This window comes from Cataglyphis hispanica, chromosome 13 (genome assembly GCF_021464435.1).
Source record: "Cataglyphis hispanica isolate Lineage 1 chromosome 13, ULB_Chis1_1.0, whole genome shotgun sequence".
Taxonomy (NCBI): Eukaryota; Metazoa; Arthropoda; class Insecta; order Hymenoptera; family Formicidae; genus Cataglyphis; species Cataglyphis hispanica.
In genome coordinates, this window is record NC_065966.1 from 6,003,235 (window position 1) to 6,027,932 (window position 24,698).

A 24,698-nucleotide genomic window follows, 5' to 3' on the forward strand; every position below is an offset into this window, starting at 1 on the left:
TATCTAACAGAAAAATCTCGCACAAAATGCCTTGGCAATAACAATAATTTACGCGTAAAATAATGCGTTTATTTTCTCGCCGAATTTTCAAACCATATTCCGTGTCCCAATGACAGTTTAAATTCATCTGTCACACATCATCTCGACGCACATAAAATTTTATGAAACTGCCGGTTCGGCCAAGTTTCTGCATGATATTGAATCGGAGAAGCATTATCGATTTTTCAATAGGGTCGTCGAGGATTCGCTCGACGGTATCGTTCGCTTCTCACCGCGAAGAATGGAGCAGATATTGCTCGAGATGAAACACGTCATTGTTGCAATATTGTATACGGCTAGATGTGAAAAGAATAGCGTAGTACTATATCACATAGAATATAGAGAAAGGAATTATATAATTATAAAATTATTTATTTATTATTTTTATAATTATTTATTTATTATTATTTATTATTTATATAATTATTTTATTTATTATTATTTATTATTTATATAATTATTTTATTTATTATTATTTATTATTTATATAATTATTTTATTTATTATTGTTTATTTATATAATTATTTATTTATTATAGTTCTATAATTATAAAATTAATTTTCTTTTATTACTGAATTCAATTGAAAAGAGCGTCTCATCTTGAACATTATCTAGTCTTATTTCCAATTAAAATAACTTTAATTATAGAATTATATCTTTATAGAAGAGATCTGTGTAAAGCTACTACTAGTACGTATCTGGATACTCGCGCTGTTTCTATCGATCAAAAGAGACAGGCGGTTGCTCTTTGTTTCCAGCGATGCAATTTCTCAGCTCTCCGTATGTCGGGATGAGTTATAGACGGATCGAATGCCGTAAGGGTTCTCGATAAGAAATCGAACGCGGCAAACAATCGTGCGAAAGATGATAACGCTAACTCGACGGAATGGAGTTTGATCGACAGGGAAAAGAAATCTGAGAATTTCTAAGACGGAAGACACTAACAATAACAATAAGATATATAGAACGACAAGCTTTTAAGAAGAAAAAGTAAACTCGCGATACTTCCGGTTATATTAAGGTATCTAAACTCCAAAACTTGTAAAAAAAATTTCCTGAGAATTCCCTGATTTCTCAGGTAATTTCAGGAAAATTGGAGAATTTTTAGTCCATTAGTTAATTTCCAATCCTTTTCATTCATATAAAAAAAAAATAAAACATTCAAATGTTAAATAAATATATTTTTAAATTTAATATTTAATGTTTTTTTTTTTAATGAGTGAAAAGCATTGGAAAACACACGAAAGATTTATTTTAAAAAGTTCCGACTAAAAAATTCTCCAATTTTCCTGAAATTTGGAAGAAATTACCTAAGAAATCAGGGAATTCTCAGGAAATTTTTTTACAAGTTTTGGAGTTTTCAATAGAAAAGAATTGAATGAATTTGTAAGATAAGAATTTTTTATTTGCACATTTTCATTTTTTATCATTGATTGTATATATTTATAATATTTATAATATATTTGAAACATACAATTCACAATCATTGGCCAATCAGATCACTGATGCTTATAATATAAGAACGAAATAATAAAAAAAAAAAAAATTTTTTAAATCCCCGACAAATTGTTACGATAATTAAACGGCAAATTAACTAAGTTGTGAGAATACGCTTTCACTTCCTGCATCGCCATTAAACAAGCCATCGACTATTCAACGCCACGGTACAATCACCCGTGCCGATTAGGTGATAAACTTACTCCTGTGGTGTGTGACCCATTTCCACCTGCATCTGTCTATTATGAAAATGTGATTTCATGCCAATAAATTCTCACTGAACTTAAACCATTCCGCTTCAATTAAATCCAATGAAATGACGATCTATATTTTTTTTGCAATCAAATAAATTTTAAATAATATGTTTAAAATGTATAATTCATTTATATTTCGCAACAAAACAGATTCTAAACGTATAATAATTTTTTAAATGATGAAATAATTTAATCTTACAATTTAATAATTTATAAAATAATATTCCGATAAATGAACTTTACAAACATCGCGTGATGGTATTCGCGATTTTAATGGAAGAATAAAAAAGAAGTGGTCTCGGTTTTATATGCGTAGAAAAAATTAATAAAAGTACGAATATAAAATATAATATTTTCGCTTTCACGTACAAATACAACGCTTCGCGAACGTCGGAATGAAACTTGTAACATATTTGCCTTTGAGAAAATGCATTATAGATTTCCGACAAATAAAAAATAAATGCGACAAACGATCGGAACAAGAGATCGCATTCTGACTTAAAGCGGCAGTAGCAATTCCAGGCAGATCAATGTTGAGAGTAGAGCGTATATATGCTAGTACAAATATAAAACAGTTGGCAAGAGAGGTCAACTGCAGCATTGATTTCCAAGCTGCAGAAAGAAAATGTTCCATGACTCGGATAATAGGAATTATTATAAATAGCCAATCCAAAATTTCAATCTAATGCCAAATATTAATTTTATTTTAAATATTAATATTTATTTTTATTTATATTTTTCTTCGCAGTGTCTACTCTAATTTTGTAAAAATATCCCCTGATCTTCGACAGGTATTTTTATTCAAACTTCCAGGTAAAGAAAATATTTTAAATATTTATTGATGTGCAACTTTGTAAATAAACTTTTTTATTTTATAAATTTCTTTATGTTTTTTATTCGTATAAAAAAAAATACAAAGCTTTTTAAGTTTCAAGAGATAAACTGAAAAAAAAAACTGAATAATTTTCTTAAGCTAAGTATTTTTCATTTGCATATAAAATTTTCATTTTTTTGTGACTAAAAATTATAATAAAGAGTATATCTATTGCATATTTAATATTTTAAGATATTAAATATATATATATGAAAAACATAAATAATATATATAAAAATAAAAATAAAAATATATATAAAAATAAAAATAATATATAAAAATAAAAATATATAAAAAATATTAAATATATATTTATAATTTAAATATATATTTATATTTTAAACACATAATTTACTTGGCTTGCCAACTATTTACAATTAGAAGAACAAAATTATCAAACAGAGGATTTTTTAAAGAAATTCCATAAGTAAAATTCCATGAGAATTCCATGATTTTTCCAGATACAAAAAAATCTCTGAACATTCCAGGTTTTCCGCCTTTTGAACTTAAAGCGCATCATGCAATTGCACTTTAAGCGCGGTACGAGTCGCTCTATAAATTGTCTAGATGTGGACTAGAATGAGTCGGTGAAATTCTCCGTTAAAATCCTCTCAGGGCAATCTGCCAGAAATAGTACATAAATGTGTGTCGAAATATGTCTCAAACATATATATATATATATATATATATATATATATATATATATATATATATATACAAGGTGTTTTAGACGTACACCCCTTTTCTTTCAAAAACTAAGCATTTTAGAGAAAAACGTTTTGAACAAAAATTGTATGGTTTTGAGGGGAACATAAGATGATGTCATTGGTTTGATCTTTGATGGCATTGTTAAGGTCAAGTCAAGGACTTCTTTAATTTCTTAAATGGAATCCCCTATTTTTTATTGCATATTCTTATAGCTTATGTCGAGAGCTTTCCAAAACACTATAATAAAGTATTTTTTCATTAAGAATTTTCTGAGTTATCTTGTATCTTAATCTACTTTAGTATAAAATATAAAATATCTCGAAAATTATTTAGTGTTCGATAATTGTATCGTAATATTTTTATATACAGAATAATAAGATGAATCAAATGGTGTAAAGAAAAAATAAATAATTGTTATAAAAAAATATATTGCAAATAATTGCATACTTTTTTTTTAAAAACAATTATTTTCTGTACACCATTTGATTCATCTTATTATTCTGTACATAAAAGTATTACGATACAATTATCGAAAACTAAATAATTTTCGAGATATTTTATATTTTATACTAAAACATGTCAAATTAAAATATAAAATAACTCAAAAAATTCTTAATGAAAAAATACTTTATTATAGTGTTTTGAAAAGCTCGCGACATAAGCTATAAGAATACGCAATAAAAAATAGAGGATTCCATTTAAGAAATTAAAGGTGTCCTTGACTTGACCTTAACAATGCCATCCAAGGTCAAACCAATGACACCATCTCATGTTCCCCTCAAAACCATACAATTTTTGTTGAAAACGTTTTTCTCTAAAATGCTTAGTTTTTGGAAGAAAAGGGGTGTACGAATGGTCTAGGACACCCTGTATATATATATATATATATATATATATATATATATATATATATATATATATAGAAAAGAAAATCCATCTCGCAATAAATGATTAAAGAAACACGTCAAAAATTTAAAAATCGATCACTTGTCAATCAGCTTGAACGATAATTGTAATTCCTTCGGAATAAAATAAATCGCGATTATATTGTTTATAAGAACATGCATAACCTTGCCGCTATATAATATCCACAATCAGACAGATCTGCTTTCCGAATTACATGCGTCAGTCGATGCGACGCAACATCGTATAACGCAAACCTATATTCTTCCCGACCGTGCATCGATCCATTCCGATGACATGCATATTCCTGCTCTCATTGCATAATAAGAGAGTTAAGATTAATTCCCATTCTCGATATTATTACGCGGGATAGCTTTCACTCGCATTATGCAAAATGTTGTCGATAATATTTTGTATTTACATGATTAAATATATTACTGCGGCATTGCGTCTATAAATAAATGTTTAAATAAACGATCAAAATTTATTGTAAAACTCTTTCATTTATCTTTCAAAAAAATATCTTCGATAATGTCATATCGATCGATCACAGAGTTGGAAAATTTGTTTCTCTTGTTAAAAAAGTCTATTAAAATTTTTGTGTTAAATATTTAACACAATAATGTGTTAATTTAACATATTGTTGTGTGCTAATTGAACTCAAGTGATAAATTATTAAAACAATTGAAATTAGTTTGAGGTTTGCATTTATTTTGTGTAAAAATATTAATATTAATACTTAATATATTAAGTATTAGTATCATCACTTAACAATATTAACTATATTATGTTAAATTAAAGGGAAAATTTGTGTGGATTTGTTTGGAACATGTTCTGTTAAATTTAACAGAAATTTTTTAACTGTGAAGAAATCTTTCAATTCGAACTCGTACGAATGATTTAGAGCTACAAGCTTACTACGTTTAAAAATTACAAACGTAGCTCTGAATCACTCTGTTTACACGAATATATCTCCAATTTCGTTTTTACGACAGAGAAAATCTGTTTTATAGCAACGGCGATAAGATTATCCGACAAGGAAACGCGTGAACCGAATTTTAATCGCGAAACACATAGAGACAGGTGAATCGATCGAGCATTTCTTATCATCAAACAAGCCATGCTTCGATTTTACGATATTTGTAAAATGTAGTTCGAAATTTGCATATTGGCTCAAAATTGCTACAAGAATCGATGGCTGGATGAGTCTGCGAAAAAATTATTCTGCTAATCATGTTAACAAGAGAGAAAATTAAATTAAATTAAAAATAAAATAATGGCAATTATTAAATGATAATATATCTTTCCTGGGATCTTTTGAGAATCAGATTTAAATAAGTACAAAAAAATTGGATCACACATGGCGAGATAAAATATGCTGCTTCAATCCGAGGTTTCTAGTTTCTATTCAAATCTCGTAAAAAAATTCCCTGAAAAAATGAAAATACTCTGAAAATTCCTTAATCTTGAACAGATTATTTTTGTTCAAAATTCTAGGTAAAGAAAATATTTAAAATATTTTTTGATACAATTTCCTAAAATAAGTTTTCTTATTGAATGTGTTTTTTTTTAATGTTTTTCGCTCATATAAAGGAAAAACACGAAAGTCACTTAAATTTCAAGTGCTAAATTTATGATTATTGAAAAAACTGAAATAACTTTTGTTAAAATAAAAATTTTTACTCGTATATTTTCATTTTTTATTACTACTTAAAAATTAAAATTAAATAAAATGTTCTGCATATGCATTCAATATTTTAAGACATTCAATATATGAACAAAAAAGTAGATATATGTTTATATTATATTATAATATATTTATAATATAATATAATATATTTATATTAATAATACATATTAATATATATATATATATATATATATATATATATATATTAATATATATTATTATTATAAATATATTATATTATATTATAAATATATTATATTATTTTATTAATATATATATATTAATTTTATTAGTATTTATTAGTATTTTATTATTTTATTTTATTAATATATATATATTATATTATATTATAAATATATTATATTATTAATATATATTAATATATATTAATAATATAATATATTTATATTATATTATATTATATTATAATATAATTTAAATACATAATCCACAACTTGGCTTATTGGCGAATTGCCTTCCCTTTAAGTAGGATTGCAAGAGCATAATTATCAAAGAGACAATTTTTTTTTTTTCAATTCCCGGAATTCCAATAAAATTCCATAAGAATTCCTTGATTTCTTCAGATACGAAAAAAAATTGCCTGCGATGTCCAGGTTTTCCAGGTTTTTCCAGAGAGTCAGACACTCTGTCACTCTCTCCCAATTCCCAATCTGAGATCACCAACCGCCCAAAATTACACCTACACACAATGGCGTAACACGAGGCTCTTACCAAGAACAATCGCGGTATCCAGATCATTCAGACAGAGGACCTTCTTGCGCACAAAAAAGCTTTATCTCTCATTACATAAAAGCCTTATCGCTCATTAGCTCCGCGATCAGTCCTGTTTTATTGCCGTTATCGTTTAGAGCGAAACGTTGCGCGCGAACGTCGCGAGGAGAGACCTGCGGAAGGACTGTTCGCCGACTTCGTCCAACGTTTAGAGGAGACCGAAGAAAAGAATTTCGCACACTGTTTCGTATGTGGATCGCTGCGATCCACGCGTCGATGGCCACGTTCACCATTTCGAGCTCGACCAACACAGTGGTGGAAAGCCGACGATTGCGTAAACGTCAAAAGGAACGTCAAAGAAGCACCGGTGTGAAGTTAGCACCGCATTTTCAAAAAAGAAGCGCGAAGAAGGCGAACGGTTGACAGCGATTTGTACTAGGAAGCATCGATACTCTGATACGGAATGCGCTTTCTTGCGATGCGAGCAATCAACGACAGAGGATGGATTACGGTATCCCAATCATTACTTGATATAAGAAAAGTCGAGCAAAATTAAAAAGAATTTTGTATCAGCAGATAATATGTGTTATCGATAAAAAATATATATATATGAAAAGGAAATTATATGAAAATTATATTTGAAAAATTATTTATGGAAAATATAATTTTGCAAAATAAAATAAAAATAAATAAATATAATTTTGCAAAATAAAATGAAAATAAATAATAAGGAATAAATATATAATAATATAAATAATATAGAATAAAAAAATTTACGAATTGCTGAGAGAGAGAGAGAGAGAAAGAAATATTATTACTATTTAATAAACCTCGATCTCGATGTGGGAAACAAAGATGTCAGTTTTAAAAAGTTATAGGCCAGATTTGGATGAATCATTTTTTTTTTTTTTTTAATTTAACTATATATTACAGCATCGCGATATTCCGGCTGCCAGTTGCTATCCTGCTTAGGTTAACTGTACCGCGACGTGCTTACGTAATCATCATTTTCGTAATTAACGCAGCAAATTATGATGGACTTCGTTAAAAGCGCGCGGGCGCGTTTGTATTAAAAATTTCCAGCTGATGATTTCCGCGCATCGACAGTCCGTTTTTCTTTATTTTATTTAGCCTCGCTCGCGTGGAAGAAGAGGAATCATGACGATCGACAAGAGATTATCGACGAATCGTACATCGTGTAAATCGAGGATACTGATGGACCTGAAGAAGTTTGAGCAGTAGGGAAGTTACTGTCGATCGATCATTCTTTGGCATAAAAAAGACGAGCTACCACGACCGTTGCCACGGTCATGATCATCCTATCAAGACTACGGTAGTACAAGTTTTTACCTTGGCTCGTGCAGCCGTCCTTTCCATGCGTGGAAATAATAATTAACGAGCAATACGTAATTAATGGTATTACATAACTACTTCGGGAAAACTCTTCTCATCATAAGCCTGAAATTTCTTTCATAAAAAAAATGGGGTTTTATATTTTTTCGATCTACAAGTGTATTGAAAATAAAATATGATGAGTTTTTTTAATTTTATAAATACAATTTTTAAGGAAAAATTATTTGACATAACTGGAGTGAGAAAATCATTTGAGATTATCATTAAAATTATTATTCAGATTGTCTATCTAAACCTTGTAAAAAAATTCGCTGACAATTTTCAAGTAATTTTATTTTTTCAAAATAATATTTTCATTTTCTACCATTAATTGTAAGAATTACAATAAAAAATCTGTATTCAGTATTAAATATTTTTTGCCATGACAATAAATAGATTCAAAGAAAAAAATATAATATTTATAATATATTTGAAACGTAATTCACAATCATTGGCCAATCGAATTGTCGATGCTTGAGATATAAGAACAAAATGATCAAAGGAAGAATTTTTTCAAAAATTCCCTGAATTCGAAAAAAATTCCATGAAAACTCCCGATTTTTTAAGATAAAAACGAAATCCTTGAGAATTCCAGGTTACTAGGTTTTTTCAGGAAGTAGACACTCTGACAATTAATATAAAAATAATTTAAGAACATAATTAATATAAAAAATAATTAAGTAATAAAAATTAATAATATTCATTTTAATATTAGTTTTATTCATATTCACTTCCTAATTTAATTAAAAAAGAATTAATTTAAAAGTATGCCATAATATGTGCGTATCATTGATACGAGGATTTACATTGTTTATATAAGATTTTCATACATAAATTTCATTTTACGCATAATAATTACGAATCGATTAATGAAGAGCAAGGACACCACCGTAACGATAGCAAGGAAGCCACCCTATCTAAAGGATAACTACGGTATTCGATTCATGAGGCTAATTGCGAACGAGCGTGGCAATTCTCCTGAGAACGCCTACGCGTCGCAACAAGCAAAGTCATTTTGTGAATATTATCTCGATAATAAATAAGAAAAAAAAAAAATCCCATCGCGAGAATTTATTTCATCCCACGGAACTCGTTAGTTAAATTTCGCAGCGCGGAATTTCAACGTGCAATATTCTTCGCACAGCGAAGTATGTGAAAGTGATCATTCATGCCTAAATTATTATTTTTTTTTCATACTCATTAGATGGATGGAAGACGCGATTAATTACAATAAGCGTTCGTGCAAAGCATATTATATTGTGACGAAATTTTAGAAAGACAACGCCTATTTATGAAAGACACGCGACTTCTAGTATACTTGTATATACTCGTGGAATGAAAAAGGTTTCATCTACTGAATGTAGCGCCTCAATCCATTATAACTTTTCACATAAAGCTTAACAAGAAATGCGGAGTTGGTCGTAAAGGATATTTAATATGAGCAAGTCATAATTTAACGGTAGATCCTTTGTGTAATTAATTTATGATCAAACTGGACTTTGGTGGAGAGGAGAAGTAGAAAAATTATATATTATTCTATTTTCGCAAAAACTTATTAATGCCATTATTCTGCATTTTTAATAGTTATTATTAAATAAATAGTCGACATTTTTTCATAATTATCCATTATTTTGGACTCTTGCATTGTTAGACAAAATATTATTATTATTATTTATATTATTTTCTGAATAATCATTTTAATATATTTCAAGTGTATATACAGAGTAGGTATATTAAAATAGAACAGATATATTTTTTGCGAACAAATTCGTCATTATTCTGCATTTTTAATAATTATTATTAAATAAATAGTCGACATTTTTTCATAATTATCCATTATTTTGGACTCTTGCATTGTTAGACAAAATATTATTATTATTATTTATATTATTTTCTGAATAATCATTTTAATATATTTCAAGTGTATATACAGAGTAGGTATATTAAAATAGAACAGATATATTTTTTGCGAACAAATTCGTCATTATTCTGCATTTTTAATAATTATTATTAAATAAATAGTCGACATTTTTTCATAATTATCCATTATTTTGGACTCTTGCATTGTTAGACAAAATATTATTATTATTATTTATATTATTTTCTGAATAATCATTTTAATATATTTCAAGTGTATATACAGAGTAGGTATATTAAAATAGAACAGATATATTTTTTTGCGAACAAATTCGTCATTATTCTGCATTTTTAATAATTATTATTAAATAAATAGTCGACATTTTTTAATAATTATCCATTATTTTCGACTCTTGCGTTGTTAGACAAAATATTATTATTATTATTTATATTATTTTCTGAATAATTATTTTAATATATTTCAAATGTATACAGAGTAGGTATATTAAAATAGAGCAGATATATTTTTTTGCGAACAAATTCGGTCGAGTTGACCCACTTGACCCAATCGCATGCCCTTGTACATCAATAAATTGTCACGACCTGTAAGATGCCGATCGTAAAGATACGTGTGAGCAATCACTAGAATAACTTTCTAAATCCCACGACGAAATCGTGTAATACACGCAATCTAATCAGTACGGCGTTTCTCGCGATCGATAAGACAATTACAATCGTTCGAAACAAATTCCTTCTGAATGACACTTGAAACCGGGATGAAACGAGACTCCGCGGTGTCAATCTCGATAATTACAAAACTACCGTGATAAGCTCATGGATGCGTAGTGGAGGAACTATCATACGAATAAATTGATAAGGCCGGCGCCTACTGCAATCTCTAGGCGTATAATCTTCTTTGATAAACGCGTGAGATGTGTTAAAAGAAATTCTAATCGAAATTCGCATTCCATAAAGCGCGTGTCGGCTAAAAATTAGAGATGATAACAATCAACCAGAAGATAACGCTAATAATTGCGTTCTCTCTCTGTTCGATTTGTTTGATTGAAAGTGATCACTGATTTCAATCTCGAATTTATATATAATATTGCGATACATTAAAAATAAAACTTTCTTTAATAAAATAAATACATTGTGCTCATTTTAATTTTTCTTTTACTTAAATAAATATATATTTTGTTTGTAAGAATGTTTTATTATATTAAATAAATTATTATTTGTTTGTGATAAAAAATTATAATTTTTAAAATCAATTATTTAAAATTTTAATATAAAAAGTATTTGAAGAAAAAGAATTATTTATTAAAATAAAAAAAAACTACGTTTTTGAAACAAGCAGTCAAAAATTAAAAAATTGTTTTTGAGATTTGAAAATAAAAACGTATTTTGTTAATTCAAATATATTTGCTGCTTGATTGAAATAACTAATTTCTTTGCAAGTATTGAAGTAATTATTTTACATTTTTTTTTTTATATTTTAATATCTTTTTTTCAGTATAATTATATAAAGAAAATTATGTGTGTCTTTTTTACAGTCTGAGAGAAAAAGTTTTGTTTGGGATTTGTAAATACACTTTAATATTTACTTATTCTTCTTTTATGATGCAAATTATTATGACAAAATAAGAATGAATTTATGACAGTTGTCAGATTATGACAAGTGTTATAAATCAGAGAAGGGAAAAAAAAAAAAAAACAGAACAAATCAATTTAAGACTTTCCAGATTTTGAATCTACAATATTTCTTACATTCTAGAAAACATTCCCGCGGAGTGAAGAATCCTTAATAGGTGGCCCGTGTTAACGAGGACCTCATTCGGAACGATCGGCTTCTCGCGTGCGAGCCGCGTGTGTGGCCATGCGTTTCACGTCCGATTAACGTGTAAAACCCGTAAACATGTGCGACTTTCTACTTTTCTCCGCCGGCAGGATTGTCGAACGTGCGGCATGCATGCATCCCAGATTCCACGGTGCTTATAAGTCGCGGCGACTTTCGATGCAACGATACGATACGATATAATATGCGAAACGATGAGGAACGAGACGGTTCATTAAGCGCAAAAGGTTGATTCGGTCGGATGTCGTTGCTGCCGATTAAACCTCTCAATCTCGATGATTATAGAGACGCTTATATGTACGTCGAACTCGGTCGCGATAAAAAAGCAGTTAAATTGACATTTATTGTGTAACAGCAATATGCAAAAATACGCGAGGAAGCGCCTGTCAAAAATAAAACATTTCAATTGCATTTTTCATGTTCAGAAGAGAAAATGAACGCGATATCGAAAAATTAAGAGATCACTTTAAAAAATATCCAATCATCACAAGAGAAGAGAATTGAAGGTGTTATTCGACGGGTGATTCCGGAAAAAAGAGGAAAGAAAGAACTGCAGGCGATCGCGCGACCGGAAATTCCAGTCGATCTTATCTACAATATTCTCGTTTCCCTTCTTCTTCGTTGAACGCAATGATCGTTTAAAGCCAGGACCGTCTGAGCATGTCCATTTCTTCGTTAATTGTAGAGAGGGGGTTAACGACCCGAAGACTATGCGCGGTGTGTACATCCGAGATAAAAATCTCGAATGCGAAGTGTCACCTTTTGCAATTTTTTTCTTTTTCCTAGGCGATTTTTTCAGGGTGTCTACTGAAATCTTGTAAAAAAGTTCCCTGAAAATTATCTGATCTACCAGGTATTTTTCTTCTAAATTTCAGGTCAAGAAAATATTTTGAAAATTTTTTCGTGAATTTTCGTGCATTTTTCTAGAATAAGTTTTTATTTTTTGTCATTAAAAATTAAGATAAAAAATATGCATTGCATATTTAATATTTCGTTTGAATATATAAACAGAGATAAATATTTATAATATATTTTAAACACATAATTCACACAATTTAAATTATCAGCGAATTACCTATTGCTTACAGTATAAAAATAAAATTATCAGAGAGAATTCTTTTTTTTAAATTCTCTAAGTTCCAATTAAATTCCACGAGATTTCCCTGATTTTTCCAGATATAAAAAAATTCTTTGAGAATTCCAAGTTTTTCATGTTTTTCTAGGAAGTAGACATCCTGTTAAAGAAAGATTTTTTTTCTAAATTCCCTTAGTCTCAATGAAATTCCATGAGATTTCCCTGATTTTTCCAAGTACAAAAAAATTCTCTGAAAATTTCAGGTTTTCCATGTTTTTCCAGGGAGTAGACACTCTATTAAAAAGAGATTTTTTTTTTAGTTCCTCGAGTCCCAATAAAATTCCATGGGAATTCCTTAATTTCTTCAGACACAAAAAAATTCCCTGAAAATTCCAAGTTTTCCATTTTCTTCCAGGAAATAGTTTTCGTAAATTACGCCGCTTTCTTTCATGTTCTTCGTTCGATATGCAAACGGCGACAGATCGTTATCAATAAATCATTACCATGAAATTTATTGATTAATTAATTGTAGAAATTAAAAGCTTTATTAAAAAAAAAATACATACAAATCGTAGATCGTTTAATTCTTCTTTTATCTCCCTAAAGCTTTAGTCTCCCTAATTCTCAGTACAAAGCACAACTTTTTAATTAACCCTTGTCTTTAATTAACTACTTGTGTAGTCTTTGAGATACCTATACTATCATTTATCTTTCTCAAACAGCTAAATGGTTTCTCTATCTCAAGAGAATATCGCTTTATCATCACTATATACATGTTCCGACAAGTGTACACTATTATTTGTCGCACCTTCCTGAAATGTAGCCAATTTATTTCTCTGTCTCAAGAGTACACATGGATATTCTTGAAACACCCGGTACATCCTTGACCCATGTCGACCCATCTTTCCGAAATACAATGCAACACAAGTGTATTTTTTCTCTCTCCATCTCTATCCTTCAATCATCCTCTCAACGAACGTCCAACAAATATTCTGGTCGATGAGTCAATGACCTGAATTACTACTGCTTGGCGAAATGAAACTTGCAGTTCTTCCCGTGCATATGCGTGCATGCGTACGTGCGTGCGCGCTTACGATAAACGGCATATACGCCTCGCGCATATCATTATACACATACTGTGTATGTTTCTACTGCATATTGTGCGCTATAAAGATTTTGTTACGCCCAGCGCACGACTTCCTTTCCTCGCAGGACCATAATTAGCGCCGCTCGTTTGCTCCACAATGATAATGCTGGACGTAAAAAATTATTTTGTCGCAGGATATATAGCCAACGGTATTCTCATGATAAATTCAAATGCCCTCAATTTAGTATTTTTAAGGTCAGTATTTTCTTTTTCCTAAGTTCAGAATTTTTTTAAGTATTTTTCACACGATGTTTCATTTTATTTTTTTCATTCTTTCTCTCTCTCATTCTCTATTTAAATATATATATATATATATATATATATATATATATATATATATATATAATATACAGGGTCCTAGACCCGTACACCCCTTTTCTTCCAAAAACTAAGCATTTTAGAGAAAAACGTTTTCAACAAAAATTGTATGGTTTTGAGGGGAACATGAGATGGTGTCATTGGTTTGACCTTGGATGGCATTGTTAAGGTCAAGTCAAGGACATCTTTAATTTCTTAAATGGAATCCCCTATTTTTTATTGCATATTCTTATAGCTTATGTCGAGAGCTTTCCAAAACACTATAATAAAGTATTTTTTCATTAAGAATTTTTTGAGTTATTTTATATCTTAATCTGACATTTTAATACAAAATATAAAATATCTCAAAAATTATTTAGTTTTCGATAATTTTATCATAATATTTTTATGTACAGAATAATAAGATGAATCAAATGGTGTACAGAAAATAATTGTTTTTTTAAAAAAAGTATGCAATTATTTGCAATATATTTTTTATTAATTATTTTATTAATTATTTTTTAACAATTATTTATTTTTTCTTTACACTATTAAGCTATAAAAATATGGGAATAAAAAATAGGGGATTCCATTTACGAAATTAAAGGTGTCCTTGACTTGACCTTAACGATGCCATCCAAGGTCAAACCAATGACACCATCTTATGTTCCCCTCAAAACCATACAATTTTTGTTCAAAATTTTTTCTCTAAAATGCTTAGTTTTTGAAAGAAAAGGAGTGTACGGGTGGTCTAGGACACTCTGTATTTCTGAATTCAATCTCTCTAAATTCAACAATAAGAAGGAAAACGATAAAAAAATATGTAGCGTATGATAAGAATCATATATCATTCGGCAATCGCACGTCGATGATAGAGAAATCCGGTAAAGGGAAAAGAGAAGAACATCGCCATTCACTTCGCGATGAAGTCTCGGTGTAGTCGAGTTTTGCGTGCTATATTTACGATTTAAAGAGTCTCGGTGGTCCTCCATTCGGAGAACTTATAGTAGGAATATATATTTGACGCTTGTTGCTGCTTCCGCGATTTCTGTCGCCCTGGGACTGCCATAAAGATACTGGAAATTACGGCGATTACCTAGTTAACTTTTCGACTATGAACACCATATACAGGGTGTTTCAGGTCGGGTCAATAAAACTTCAGGATCTCATAGGAAATTGAATTTCAAAAAAGAACAAAAAAGTTCCTATAAACATAAGTCCGGAAACGCTTTGTTAAAAAGTCATAGCCAATAAACTCTAAGTAATTAGTTATGATCAAAATTTAATTTAAGAATATTTTTATGTTTGCATTTGCAATGTTTATGTTACAAATGTAGTGTTTATACGAAGACTATCAAAAAGAGATTTTTTTCAAATTTCTGTTCTTTTATTACTTTGAGCTTATTTTCTTTTAAACGCCTTATTCAGAATTAAATAAAACTGATGTAGTTTGTTATTTAATTACCCATAAGAATTATTTCGTTCCTTTTTTCAAATAAATAAAGGATTTTGAAGTTATTTTTAAAAATCATAAAAAAAACGTGGAATTTTTGGAAGTTTATTAGCTATAACTTTTTAATGAAAGATTTCTGGATCTATGTTTTAGAAACTTTTTTGTTCAAAATTTAATTTCCTATAAAATTCTCAAGTTTCATTGATCCGACTTGGGACATCCTGTACAGTGCTAATATTTTAGCTGGCTTTTATCATGACATGATTTATGAATTTGAAAAATGGATATTTGTTCCGTATAATTAAAATAGAAGAATATTCATTTTTCTTATAATTAAAATAGAAGAATATTCATTTATCTTATAATTCTTTTCAAGTTATATGATATTAAAAATCTCTAGATTATAATAAATTAATATAATTATTAAAACTATATCGCGTTAAAAAGAGCATCTTCTTTGTAATTTAAATTTCACAAGTTAACGAGATATTCTAATTTTAATATAATTTAAAACAAATAATTGCAATATATGCATATGTTATTAAACAAATGATATTAAAGCTGGTCTTTTAATTAGAATAATTGTCTCTCTTGATAAAGAAAGGTGAGAGAAAGCGCGAAAAAAAAAAAAAAAACTGAATCGATTGTTCCTTGTACCTTTGCACGCCAAGTATCGTTATTATAATTAGCGATTTTCACAAACGAATTAGACACACTTACGACTTCACAAATTATAAGCCCGGGCTCTTCGTGATTTATGTGAGATCTCTGCCACTTTCGCGCTCGCAACATTCATCGCAAATTAATTACGGCGTAGTGACCGAAATTTGCCGAGTCATCCAACCAACGATTAATCAAAGAATCCGACTTTAATCAACCTCGCGGTATACCAATTTTAATTAACTTTCATACAAAAATGTACAGTAACGTGGCGTACATGTTTACAAATATAAAATGCATACGCAATCATTGCTGTGTACAAATAAGTCAACAAGCGAAGAAATTAAATACATAATACAAAAAAATTACATATAATGCTTCTAAGAAAATCAAGGACCGAATGAATAAATTTATTAGACATTACACATTAAACGCTTTTGAAATATGCATTACGTGTATTTATGCGATATTTAAAAAAAAAATCTTGCACATTTTACTTGTGTGCGCTTTCTTCCTCTTTAAATACTCTTGTAATAAACATGCCTTAAACATTGTTTAAATATAGACACAAGCAGGCGTGCCTAAAGACGTCTTGAAAATTTACTGAATGGTAGCGTTCAACGGGCAACGTCAGTCACGGCACACCCTGCATTTCCGTCGTCATCGGCGGTGTTCCTATTTACATTTGCATCACGTTTTCCGCAGAGCTTACAGAGTCTTCCTGCTGCAGCGCAGCTGCATTGTTCGCGCTTTTGTTCGATTATTTTTATACCAAAATATAAATACAATAATAAATATAAAATATAAAAATATAAAAAGAATATAAAAATATAAAAATATAAAAAAACAAAAATAAAAAAACGAAAATATAAATACAATAATAAATATAAATAATAAATATAATATATAAAAATATAAAAAAGAGCGAAAATATAAATACAATAATAAATATAAATAATAAATATAATATATAAAAATATAAAAAAGAGCGAAAATATAAATACAATAATAAATGTAAATAATAAATATGAAATATAAAAAAAAAAAATTAAAAATTTATACAATTGCACGGATACATGTTACTGTGTCTGTACAAAACGAAATAAAATTATCTCGAAGATTGCCTATATTTGACACAATTTAAGTCATTCAATCGGAAGAAAGATAAAGCGCGCGTTGAGCGATAAAAAATATCTCGCGGATGCATTTGGCGCGACACAATAATACGATCGGTATTATAATCACGCCGCCCCTTGAATGGATATGCAAATACGGTATGACACGCGTTGGATACTCGCTGCGGTCGACGGCGATAAACCCGTGCAAACAGCGGGGTAGATATAGGCGGTTATCTCAAGGCGATTATGCTCTTTCCAGATAAGACGAGGGCTCTAGATAAGATTACCTCGCAGACGGTCGACGGTAACTTCCGGTAACTACGCGCTTCGCGCGATACTTTGTTGTCAAGTATATCAAGAAGACACCTTGATAAAGCACATCCTTCCTCAAAAAATCGGAAATAATTCAAATAATAATTTTTTTTTTTTTTGTATTTAATAAAATAATTTTTTTGTATTAAAATTCTGACGCGATATCGTGCGTTTAAAGTTGACTGTTGCGATAATATTATTGGAAAGAGTAAAGCGTTTCAGAATTAATCTGAACGCCCCCTCAGAAAATTTATCGTTCTCGCAAACGGAAAAAAATGCGTAGAGTCGATCAGAAACCGGTGTTGCACACCCACGCGCACCCACGCAATATGCACAATGAGTGAGGCAGGTAAAAAGCCGAAGGCAAGAATTTAACATCCAGCCCGTTGCGGTCGATCGATAAAACCGCAGGGAAAACAGGCGAGCCGTTTTACAAACTCATCTCCAAAGTTACGTAACGCGCGACAGAATTGCGGATAACAAAGTTCAGCGTATAATTTAATTATTTAATACATCTAAATTAATGCATATAAATTATAGCACGCTTTACATCTTTTTAGAGAGAAAAGGAATGTGTATGACGATCTAGAGTCAATTTACAGAATCATCAATCAATTACAGTCTACTCAAATCTTGTAAAAAAAATTCCCCGATCTTCCAGGTATTTTTGTTCAAAATTCCAGGTAACGAAAATATTTAAAGATTTTTTTGGTGCAATTCTTAAAATAAATTTTTTTTATTCGATACGTTTTCTAAGAACTGAATACTTTTCGCTAAGAAAAAAATTTTTAATTTGCATAATCTTTTTCATTTTTTATAACTAAAAATTAAAATAAAAAATATATATTGATTATTCAATACTTTATTAAGACATTGAATATAAATAAACAGAAATAGATGTATATTTAAAATATATTTTGAATACTTAAAATTCACAATTTATTGTCTATTTGCTTATAATATAAAAGCAAAATTTTTTTTTAAATTCCCCGAGTCCTAATAAAATTCCATGAGAATTCCCTGATTTCCCCAGGTACAAAAAAAAACCCTGAGAATTCCAAGTTTTCTATGTTTTTCCAGGAAGGATAAATACCTGGTCGACTTTATTTAAAATTGTGCTATTCGCGTGGTATCACGATGAAAATTCATCAATTTCATGCAATTTATCAACAGGCGAAAAATCAGCATGTTTATTCCTGACAGTGGAATTATTTTCTGGTATCAGAGGGAAAAGTCGCTCTATCGATTAGCGGAAAGGTAAAGCGGGATGTAACCGTTGATACGAGTAATTCGATAATGGTGTCGATTGCAATTATTTCTCGCTGCATCAAATAAAACGAGAGGACCATGGAAAAAGATTTAACTTGGCTTTCATCGGATTATAACATAGCACGATTTGTAACAATTTCGTACACAATTGGAAAATTTGTGCTTTCTTGTGAAAAAATATGCCGATTAAAATTTTTTAATTAATATTTAACAAATTTTTGAGCAAATCTTTAACAAATTTATGTGTTAATTTAACACATTGCTGTTGTGTTGATTGAACTCAAGTGTTAAATTATTTGAAAAACGTGTAAAAATAACACAATGTACATCTATTTTTTATTTTACACAATAGATATGTTCCGTATTATTAGTGACAATATTTAACCGGTGTGAAGTTAGCACCACATTTTCAAAAATCGAAAGTTTTATAGAGAGTTCTATTTGCACCCCAAATAGTTCTATAGTTCCTGATAGGTTTTAGAAATAGTTCCGGCAAAAAACCTAAAAAATATATTTAGCTGTTAAAATTTATAGAAAATTGTTGATTTTATTCTACAATAATAGTGACAGTGACTATAAACCATCAATAACATTTTTCCAAATTAATTTTATCATTAAAAATATGTTGATTTTACACAAAATTTATGTCAAATTATTTTGATGTTTGCATTTATTTTACGTGTTAAAATATTATCATAACATTAGTGTCACTATTTAACATATTCATATTGTGTTAAATTAACACAAAAACTTGTGCGGACTGTTTGGGACATGTAATGTCTGTTAAATTTAACACAAAATTTTTCAACTGCGTAATACAGTGTGACATAAGCAAGCATGGTCAAACAACAGAAATTAAAGGGCTGTCGATCTTTTTCAGTGTAATTAATAGCACTGACAATTTATCATTGCACTGTTGCGATATCTACGGTATCTTAACGGTATCTTTTCATATGCTCAGCTTGCAGTACCTTAACGGTCTCAAGGTGCACTCGGGAAATGATTTAACGCGCTGCTGAATTACTAATTACTTTTCGAGTGAAGCATCTACTGCCTTTCGTTCGCAAAGTCGTCGTGCAAAGCGATTCCGTGATTCGAAGGGGAACACGAGAACGTGTGACTCGAGAGAACTTGAAAGAGTGAAGGAGCTGTCGGAAAAATCGCGCTTGATCCATTTTTTTTTTTCTCCTTCGCCGCAATTTTCAATCACACATTCTTTCTTTGATCCCGTCGGTCGAAACGCTACGGATTGTGCATACACACGTTATTTTTTGTCGTTTCTTTCAGAACGGCAGGCAGCAGCACCAAATACGGAATCGTTTGCTTTTCACATTTAAGTCCGCCCACGAATGTCATAAAGCTGACGAAGAGAATAAGAGGAGAAAAGAAAGACGCTTCTTGCACGGTCCATTTTTTTTTTTTTTCGTTATATCTTTCAGCCCACATTTGATACGATAAATCTCTGTAAAGATTTTTATAATTTAATAATTTTTTTATTATATTTTTTTTTCATTATTATATTATTATAACTACAGAGGGTGTCCCAAAAGTGGCCACCCTTTTTTAAACTAAAAGAGATAGACCATAAGAAATATATATCAAATTAAATGGTTCAAATTGAACTTTATTGTGAGCATAGTGATTGCTTCCAAAAATTATCTGTGTTAACGAACGGAGAGGTATGCATAATTTTTTTTATAATAACGTGGATAATTTCAATATAATAAAAGTTGTAGCACTGTTTGAAACAAATACAACAATGTATGATATAATGTAAATATTTTACATATTATACGAGTTTTATCGGCGTGGTCACTTTTGACGGGACACCCTGTATAATCATTATCATTTTTAGTTTGTCCATTATTATCGCATAAGATGCATTTAAAATGTAGATATGTATGTTGCAATTTTTTAAAGGACAAATTTGAATGATTTTTCCCATGATAATTTTTTTGCGTCAAATTCTTCTAATAATATGTAAAAAAAAAGAATCTTAAACTGTGGTAAGACGTCAAAACTTGAAAATGGAATTAATAAAATAGTTTTAGCATAGATTGAAACATGGAAAATGCATCGAAACTTCCTCCTAGGACATAGTTCGAACTTGACGAGTTTTGTATCTACAATATTCATTTCAGCGACCGCAATCTAATTTCGAGCGACGAACGTGTAGTCGACAAACTCACTTAAAAGAATTGCCCCACTTATATAGATTACACAGGACCCGCATGTGACATCATCTCATTTATCACGTTCACATATATTACATATATAGATTCCAATAAATGCGGAATTAAAAGTTCACGAGATAAAATCGTTTCAAAATTTTTTTAAATACGATGAGGAATGCAAGTGTCTTGATTCACTGGTGTGAAGTTAGCACCGCATTTTCAAAAATCGAAAGTTTTATAGAGAGTTCTATTTGCACCCCAAATAGTTCTATAGTTCCTGATAGGTTTTAGAAATAGTTCCGGCAAAAAACCTAAAAAAATTGCATTTTGAAAATATGAGGTGCTAACTTCACACCGGTTCTTGATTCTAGATTAAGATTTTAGAAAAATTCAAAATACTGAGACATATAAAAAGTATGTTATAATTCAAGCGAACAGGAATTTATTACGAGGCAATTTCACATCCAGAGAGAGAGAGCGATTTATCGAAACATCGCGGTTGCAAAAGCAAATTATACACCGAGTGGGCAGTCGGTTGTCATTCCGTAGCAACCTACGCGACTTTGACAATCTACGCCCGACGCTAATCGAAAGTGCGACCCGAAAGGAAGGACAGAGATATGTCCAAGAATTGTCTCAGAAAGTCTTTTAGTCCTGGATACAGCAAAATTCAAATTAAATTTAAAAAAGGGAAAATAAGAATTGCTCGACGTTATATGCAAATAATACAGATTATTTCAAATTGTCTCAGATATTATAATATTATTAACGCAAATTATTATACATAAATAATGTTTTATTCAGCGCCTAATTTTAAAATCCTTGGCATAACAATCAATCCAGAATGTCTATTCAAATCTTGTAAAAAAGTTCCCTAAAAATTCTCTGATCTTCTAGGAATTTTCGTTCAAAATTCCAGATCCAACGAAAATATTTAAAAAATTTTTTCATTTCTTATAACTAAAAATTAAAATAAAAAATATGTTGCACATTCAATATTTTTTTAAGACATTGAATCTATATAAACAAAAATAAATATATATTTAAAATATATTTTAAACACATAATTCACAATTTGGCTTATTGGTAGATTGTCTACTATTTATAATAAATTAAAACAAAATTATCAAATAGAGAATTTTTTTTTAAATTCCCTGATTGCTAATAAAATTCCCTGATTTCTCCAGTGACAAAAAAATTTCTGAGAATTCCAGATTTTTCATATTTTTCATGTCTTCAAGGAGTAGGCACTCTCTTTCCCCCTCCCTCTCTCTCTCTCTCTCTCTCTCTCTCTCTCTTTCTTATTGTTATTGATTGATTCGCGAGTGGACGCGTAGCTATAAAATCACGGCTGACGCGCGAACGAATAGCTCCGCATACACGATCGACCTATTAATTAGTTGTGCAACGAGTCGACAACATTTCCAGCGTGGCGGGAAGCCGGCAGAGCGTGTCGCAAAATTGCGATCCGCGGAAGCCGCATTATAATGTCCTCGTTCTTCCGTGATTCGATCAAAAAGATATCGGCGCGTAATTAATGAAGGAGCGCCGAAATCTTGTCCTTGACACTATTGTCCTCTGTTACGTCGAGAGCGTGTATCAAGTCGAACCAAGAATTATCATCGTTCGATTCGGAGCGCGAGCGTGTGACATTTCTTATGCACGTGCATGTGTGTTCCTTCAAGGCCGCGGACCTTCGATAAGGCGGCACGTGTTCGAGAAGATTACGAAGCGCAGTTTAAACCACATACCCGGAAATTAATAACATGACTTTTTTATATCCGCAGATAATAAGTGAACGCATCTATCGGCCGGGGATTAATAAGAAGATTTAATAAGAAAATTTAATAAGAATCAGGCAGTAATCGGAATATTTATTCAAAGCTTGTAAAAATATTCCCTAAAAATTCCCTGATTTTTCAGATAATTTGTTCAAAATTAGAGAATTTTTAGAACTTTTTAAAATAAGTTTTTTTGTACATTTTTTAATGCTTTTCATTCATACAAAGGAAAAATAAATCACTTAAATTTTAATTATTTAATTTAAAAATGTACTGAAAAGAATTGACTTCTGTCAAGATAAGTACTTTTTTATTTGCATAATATTTTCATTTTTTATCATTAATTATAAGAATTACAAAATTAATTATAAGAATTAAAAAATGTGTATTCAGTATTTTTTGCTACGACAATAAATATACATATAATCAAAGAGAAAAAAACATATATTTATAATATATTTGAAACATATATTCACGATCATTGGCCAAGTTTCAGATTATCGATGATTGCAACATAAGAAGAAAATGATCAAAGAGAGAAAATTCCCCGAGTTCGAAAAAAAATCCATGAGAATTCCTTGATTTTTCAAGATAAAAACGAAATCCCTGAGAATTCCAGGTTTTCTAGAAATTCTAAAAGAATTTCAGATTTTTTAAGAAATAGACACCCTGATAATGTGAATTGACACAAATCGAAGAACGTTGTTCCATATTTTGTGCGACGCAATATAAAATGCGATTGCGAGAGAGAGAGAGAGAGAGAGAGAGAATGACAACTTACATAAATCGTGGTGACGGTCGCGCTTCTGACCATATCCCTGACGTCGTCCATCTCCCATATGGACGTTGCGGATGACGGCGTAGGTGCCAGCATCACCTGGCTCGCCATCCTCGCCTTTTCTCAGACGACGTGTTCTCAAGGTGAAATTTTTTCACCTCGAGAACTATCGCGTATATACGTGTTTTAGATTAACGTCAAAGATTCGGATCAAAAAAGAGAGTTCCAATTAAAATTTTGGTCCAAAAATCTTTTCCTCAGATTTATATCGCGCACAAAACCTGCGGGCAAATCTGATTCGTCGATGAGACGTGTATAATAAACAATACAGCAATCACAACACTTTATATCACCACACTTTCCTCATCATTTTGATCGCTAATTGTCACTAAAGATGTAAAAAAATAATTTTTTTTTAACAGAAAAAGAAACACAAATAAAAACAAATTTTATTTTCTTTTTAATATAATATTATTTTTCTTTATATATATATATATATATATATATATATATATATATATATTGTTAATATAAAAAACAATGTTCTTATATTTGTAATTTATTTTTTCAAAAGTAATTTTAATAGATTAATGAGATTTTTTACGACAAATTACATCAAACTCGACATGATTCAAATAATTTTTAATTAAATGCATGACAAAAATTTTTATCAATTAAAAATAATTACATAACTATATAGTGAGCTATATTTAAAATAATAATAATTAATTTAAATCCATCATCTAACAAATTAAAAATAAGGAAAAATCAATTGCCGTAATCAAAATATAAAGATATTAAATATCTAGGAAAAAAAAAAATAAAATTTAAA

General features: G+C 29.8%; 1 protein-coding gene across 8 annotated transcripts in view; it reads right to left on the reverse strand.

Moving 5' to 3' along the window:
* Positions 1 to 24,698, reverse strand: part of LOC126854195 (patronin) — a 71,868-nt gene that overhangs the window by 33,925 nt on the left and 13,245 nt on the right. The window contains exon 1 of one of the 8 annotated variants that reach the window (XM_050600652.1): positions 23,870 to 24,020. The exons of the other annotated variants lie outside the window; for them this stretch is intronic. Coding sequence (XP_050456609.1) covers positions 23,870 to 23,977 — 108 coding nt within the window. The 5' untranslated portion in view covers positions 23,978 to 24,020. Of the gene's footprint in view, positions 1 to 23,869; positions 24,021 to 24,698 lie in introns of those variants that run through there. 8 annotated transcript variants of the gene reach the window in all.